Here is a 6,792-nt window from a genome sequence, read left to right as displayed (position 1 = left end):
TGTGGGTCACATATAGAAGCTCAGTGGGCACCTGCCCACTACGGCACTACACTATTCATTTAGCCATTCGTAATAGGACACAGCTGTACCTCTGGTGACCATGTTCAGAGGGCAATTTATTAGAAACAAAGCCCTAGGTTGAGATATTTTAACAAGAGGATTGATGTTCTTTGAGATAAAGTGTGTTAATTTACAGTTATTTCTGCCACAATTAAGTAGAGTGCAAAGCTGTTGTGCAGTAGTTAAGCATTACTTAATACAAGTAGCAGCTGTCTCTGGCTAAACACGGAACATGGAAAATATGATGTCAAGCAAGTGGGGTTAATTAAGGCCAGTTTCCTAAATTAGAAAGTCCTTAGTGGCTGAGGGTTAAAAATAACACCTTAATGATTTCTAAAAATAGCTGCTGCCAGTATTTTGACTGCCATTAAATCTGGAAGTCCATTTCCTGTGACTAATGGTGTAAATCACATGTAACTTCTATATCCGTTCTCTTTAGGATTAACTGCAAAGCTTGACCTTGAAAACCTTTTGCAAACATCCAGAAGTAATGTGAAATGGACTTGTGCATGGTGCTCAACATTCAACTATAATGTGTTCACTGATTAACCTGATAGATCATAATCAAGGGTTCAACCTTTATACACGTATAGTAGGCAAACTATACCAACTAGGTCAAGAGAGAAACAGGACAACCATGAAATTAAGCCTGAAGGATGGTGTTGCATCTAAGGCACTAACTAGGAGGCAGGAGACCTGAACTCCATTTCCAGATCTGCCAGGGACTACCTGTGTCTCCTTGGGTAAGTCACTTAACCCCTTTGTGCTTCAGTACTCCCTCTAAAAATGAGGATAACAACAATTGCCTATTGAGGCATCCTGAGGATTACTTCTTTAATGTACGTGGAATTCCAAGGTACTATAATAAGCATAACAGAAGAAAGGAATAATAGAATATTCCACAGAAAGAAAAACTAGAAATGTGGCATTTAAGAGTTTTTCTTACCTAAACAAGCTGTGGTAACAAATTGAATATTTTGAATTATTGGAGATTTCTATTTTGTTTGTTGTTATGACTTGCTACATGCTCTGCTCTACTCTGGATTATGTCCTGTTATAGCACATTGCATCAAGTCAGCAGTGATAGAGAGAAATAAATCTCTGACATGATCACACCTGACACCATGCAACGAGGTGCAGAGATATTCAGCAGGAACAATGAGGGGAGTTTCTAATATAAACTGCTGTAACTTTCATCATTACCTGTAAAACAAGAATGCTCAAGCAACAATATAAAACAGTCCCTTGTCATTTAAAAAGAGGCTCGCATTGAGCTGAAAGGTTGTATAGCCATAATAGAAGTTACAAACAGTAAAACATCTTCCTAAAAGTAGTTAAGCAAAAAGAAAGCTGGTTTTTTTCATTTTGCTATTCTTTGGGTTTGCTTTTATATTCAAGCCATTAGTCAACTTTCCACTGACATCAACTAATATCACTCTCAATCCCATTCATAAGAACCTATGTATTAATATATAAACTAAAAAATTAATATAAGCTAAGATATATAACAATGAGTTTCTCTCACAACCTTCATTGTTGCTTCCAGTGTTGTTGTGGCTGAGTCAGCCCCAGGACATGCAAGAGGTGGCATGGGTGAAGTAATATATTTTATTGAACAAATCTCTGTTGGTAAAAGAGACAAGCTCTCCACAGAGTTCTTCTTCAGCCCAGACTTCAACCACCATGTCTCAGTCTTTATTGTTGTAACTTTTCTGCTTTCTAACTCACTTAATCCTGCCTTTTGTTTATTGTTTTTTTATAAAAAACATAAAAATCCACATTAGCCCACATTTTAAAATGAAACACTGAACTTCAGTTTCCTTAGCCACAATATACATAGGGATCAGTTGAACACAATGTTTTATTGGTGTACCATTGGATCCTCTTTATCAGATCTAACTGGGACCAGGGCCAGATCAGCCACTCAAAAATTCAGATAATCAGGAGAAACTCAGGCTGACAGTTTGAGCCCTACCAACTCAGGGCTGACATCAATTTGCCATATTCCTGTGTGCACATTGGTGGCTCATGTCAACAGGTTAATAGAGGCTGCTCAGATAAACAGAGTTTTACTGTATATGTTTTTATATTTTAAAAATTTGTAAAAAGATTCTCTATAAAAATGAAAAATCCACATTTTTCTATGGCAAACAGATTTCTAGGGTCCCATGTAATGTCAAATGGAGATTGTAAATTTCTGTGCACAGAAACTTTTTAATTTTGTTTAGAAAGCTATGTGGGTGCTATAGTGTTATATGCATACAGAAATCAAAACTGAGTGCAGCCAAATTCCAAGTAATCCTGCTTAATTAACAAGAGTGGATGGCATGCAAATGAGCACTGATTTTTGACACTCTGTTAACTATATATATATTTTAGAGGCATCTGTTTGTGAGTCCATTTGTTCAAGAATTTCTCCTAAATGGTAACATCTAGGACCACCAAATTTGGTAGGCAGCTCCCTCTTATCCTAACTTAAAGCAAGGTCAGGGTTTGGTTGTAGCAGGAAACAGGATGTGTCAGGAATTCCATTGTTTTCTGTAAAATGGAAAGGGAGGGGATTGATCAGAGGGACGCGATACTGCACAGTCACCACAGGGGGCAGTGAGTGTGGGGAACAGCTTTACTGCAGAGTGACCACTGGGGGAACCTGCACCAGGCAGTGGCCACCTGGGGAAAAGGCCTCACCATCTTGCTGGCCACCAGCCTAGGCAAGTGGACCACTGCCCCAAACTCTTGCCTCTCTCCCCCCTGGCACTTGGCCTCAATGTCAGAGGGGAATCCCTGCCGGCCCACCATCATGCCTCCCAGGGGCACCACCGGAGCAGCCCTGCTCCCCGTGGCCCCACCAATGCCCTCTTCCAGCACCAATGGGCCACTCTCACCCCCCTTCACAGGCCAGTCCAGGGAGTGCCACCAGGGCTGACCTGTGTGGCACCCCTCAGCACTGGCAGGAGGCCTACACGGCTCCTGCCCCTGTAGTCCGGCCTGGCTTCTGCTTTCCTCCACTCTCTATTAATATAGAAAGATTTTACATTCAAATTTGTTATGAGCTATTCTGACAATTGCAAAGTGTCGCTCCTCAGAAGATGCACAATGCACATCTGGTTTCATATGCTGTCATCTAGCCTGCAAACTGAAGTCATAAACTGAGTATCCATGAAAGATGTTTCTCTTTGAGTTGCTTTATTAAAATAAAAATTCAAGAAATACCGGCAACCAGGTAAGGAAACTTTAATCCCATACTTGTTATCCTCTTCCACAGATTTTAAATCACTCTCTCTGCTCCCTCGTTTGAGCAAATATACCCTTATTGTTTTTGTAATCCTGCTATGACCTTTTGGGAATGTTTTCGTCATGTAAAGTAGCTTTCAGATGTCTGCTTTATAAATCTCATTCATTCTAAGCATTAACACTTGTTAATTTTCTACTTTAGAAAGGGAAGTAATGTTTCTTTGAGGAGTCTGTTGGGAAGAATATTTTATTTTAAAATATTTTTTTAATTTCATAAATTGCTGTGCTTTTTTTTCCCCTCTCAGCAGGCCATGGAAACATGTTTACATAACTGAAGAGGGAAGCTTACTTTCCCACAGCTTCCACAAAATATCATTAATTGCCATAACTATGCAAATTGCACTTCAGTGCACCTTACTGGTTAGAGAAATAATGCATTTAGATAATATTTAACTTGTTTTTCTTCAATTACCTTTTATTAGGAGTCCAGAAGGTGTCAAAGTAAAACTGCAGCATATCCCCCAGGAAAAGCCTGCGTTTTAAGAAGGAAGCCAACCAGAGATACATTATTAAAGGGAACCATCAGGACAAACATTAACATGGCAAGCATGGCTGTTCAGTTACTGGGATTCTTACTAAGTCTCTTTGGCTTAATAGGAACATTAATTGCTACTATTCTGCCTTACTGGTGGAGGACGGCACATGTAGGTACCAATATTATAACAGCAGTGGCATACATGAAAGGGCTCTGGATGGAGTGTGTCTGGCATAGCACTGGTATCTACCAGTGCCAGGTCCATCGGTCTCAGCTTGCATTGCCTCGTGACCTTCAAGCAGCTCGCGCCATGATGGTGATTTCCTGTGTTCTTTCCACGCTGGCTTGTGTGGTGTCTGTCATTGGCATGCAGTGCACGCAGTGTGTCAAAGGGGCCACTGCCAAAAATTCTCTCGCTATTTCTGGTGGAATCTTTTTTATCTTGGCTGGTCTCATATGTCTTGTTCCTGTTTCTTGGACTACTAACGACGTGGTTACCGATTTTTACAACCCCATGCTTCCCAATGGGATGAAGTATGAGATAGGGCAAGCTCTTTACCTCGGCTTTTTCTCTGCATCTTTGACTATACTTGGTGGAACTCTACTGTGTACATCATGCCAGAGGACTGGGAACAACATACCTTACCAGCCACAACCAAGAAGCACAATAAGGGCTGCTCCCTCATATAGACCACCAACTGCCTACAAGGGAAACCATGCTTCTTCACTGACATCTGCTTCACATAGTGGCTACAGATTAAATGACTATGTGTGAGTTCCTTAAGATTCGCCGGTGGGTCACAGCTGCTTTATAATGGACGCATATAACATAAAACTAAGCTAAAGAGCCCTTATAATTTATGAGAGTTTTGGTACAAAGGTTACCAGTGTATTTTTTAAGAAAATAAACAACATGAAATAGTTTGGTTTGAAACTGAAAAAGAAAAAAAGAAGGAAAAAAAAGGAAAAAAGAAAGTTGTAGTATTTCAGGGGCTATACATTTCTGCCTATGTTAGGTCAACAACCTCAAGCTGTAGGTGTAGGCAAGTTCTGGTTAAATGTAATGTTTTTATGTTGTTCAGACCAACTTAAGTTTCTAATATTAATACTTGCTTTCACAAATAATGGGTTAGCAGTACAGCTGGTTGAAATGTTTTCAATGGGAACAGTTCTCAATGGAAAAAATGTTTCATCTTCATCAGAATGTTTCAGGGTACCTCTTGATTTGGACTAAATTATTTTTCTGATTTCATTTCAAAAACATCAAAACATTTAGGTTTGACTTTATCATTTTGTTTTCTGTTTGTACTATGGGGCTGTGCCCCATGCTTTCTACGCTCGTCAACCCCCTCTCCCCTTCTGGCCGCTTTCGCAGCCAGAGAGCCTGTTAATCTTGCACTGATTATACAGAAAAGTGAACAAACAAAGCTGTATAGAAAAAACCTGTTAATTGTTCTATTGCTCAGGTACTGCATGTTACAGATGTATCTACAGACAGATCTCAGTTTCGCAGTTGGTTCAGGTGGAAGCACAAGCAAGCAAGATGCGGAGACTCCACTTTCAAGCAGGCTGATGACATCATTCTGTCACGTGGCAGGAAAAAACTTTTTTTTATAGAGAGAGAGATTAAAACATTATATATTTAAAATTACAGATATATTTGGTACAGGTTGGACCTCCCTTGTCTGTCACCCTCAGGACCAGATGAGGGAATTTGTCAAACAACAAGAGGTCCCCTGACACTAGCCCTTCACCCTGCTGCCCGTCCCCATTGCCAGCTCCTTCATCCCAGCTGGGCTGTCTGCTGGTCATCCCCAGACTCTGGGTCCACTGCTGGCTGGGTGGCTCGTGGCTGCAGCCCCATTGCTGAACAGCACACTGCCCGATTGGTCTGATGCAGCCCGGCCAGCCCCACTACGGGGTTACCAAGGCCCCGGCCAGCTTCCCCTCCCAGGCTACAGCAACCACAACAACAACTCTACTGTTGGGTGGCAGGCAGTGCCAATCATGCTGCCACTGCCACTGTCGCCATCGTCACCTGGGATGCTACGGCCCCGCCAGTACCCAGGCTGACGTGGGCCCAGCCAGGCTTCCTCTGCCAGTACCCAGGCTGAAACCACTGCTGGGCAGCAGATAGCCCTGATTGTGCTCTGCCCAGGCTGCTGCGGTCCGGCTGCTAGCAGACTCGCAGGACTTCAGCAGGGTCCCAGCTGCTGTCCCTTCTGCTCTCTCGTCCAGGAACATCCATGGTTATGCTGGACTACAGATGTTGCTGGATCAGAGAATCCTGGATTTGGGAGCTGCAACCTGTATTCCATTATAATGTATTGACCTTTTCCAAACAATATATTAGCATGCTGTCAAAATGAAATAATTCAACATTATCAAAACAAAACGTTCTGATGTTTTTATAATCAAAACTGTTTGGAATTTGTGTTCCAAGAAAAATGTCAACATTTTGACTTTTTGTTCTGATGCAGAATGAAAACAAATATTGAAATGTTAGACTTTCCCACTGAACAGAAATCCCATTTTACATCCAACTCTAGTTATTGGCTATTCTTTTCTACAGAGCGCCCCTGCTATAAAGCGCCGTGGTATACATCCATTCCACACTGAAGTCATTGACGCTTGTAGGAACTGATGTGTTTTAAATCCTCCCATTCCTGCTCTTAACTCACGCAAAAAAAACCCAAAAAACCAATTTGAGCAAATGTAAGTCAGCCACGGAAAAAAATTCCCTGCATTAAGTTGTTTCGCTAAAAATCCAAGTTTTTTGGAATGTATCTTGGACTTCTAGAGAGGATGGCCTGTATCACAATGCAATGATATTTATTATCTTGATTAGAATAACAACTTTTATTATCTTGTCCCACAAATTTCAAAGAGTAATCAAAAGGCATTAATTGCTTAGTTTCAGTTCTATTAAGTGATTGCAGTTGTGTGAGCTCACTCAAGCCAAT

The 6,792-nt window shown here is 41.3% G+C and overlaps 1 protein-coding gene across 1 annotated transcript; it reads left to right on the top strand.

The window, feature by feature from the left end:
- Positions 1-407: 407 nt before the first annotated feature.
- On the top strand, positions 408-5,569 carry CLDN14 (claudin 14). Its single transcript, XM_006125994.4, has 2 exons — positions 408-803; positions 3,777-5,569. Exon 2 carries the CDS (start codon positions 3,894-3,896, stop codon positions 4,602-4,604), a length of 711 nt encoding a protein of 236 aa, XP_006126056.1. The 5' UTR covers positions 408-803; positions 3,777-3,893; the 3' UTR covers positions 4,605-5,569.
- Positions 5,570-6,792: the final 1,223 nt, after the last annotated feature.

Source organism: Pelodiscus sinensis, chromosome 1 (genome assembly GCF_049634645.1).
Source record: "Pelodiscus sinensis isolate JC-2024 chromosome 1, ASM4963464v1, whole genome shotgun sequence".
Lineage (NCBI taxonomy): Eukaryota > Metazoa > Chordata > Testudines > Trionychidae > Pelodiscus > Pelodiscus sinensis.
The sequence above is the reverse complement of the archived record's forward strand: the minus strand, read 5'-3'. Positions and strand labels throughout refer to the sequence as shown.

Coding starts and splice junctions, on each gene's coding strand:
- CLDN14 (XM_006125994.4), top strand. CDS start 3,894: ATGGCAAGCATGGCTGTTCAGTTACTGGGATTCTTACTAAGTCTCTTT.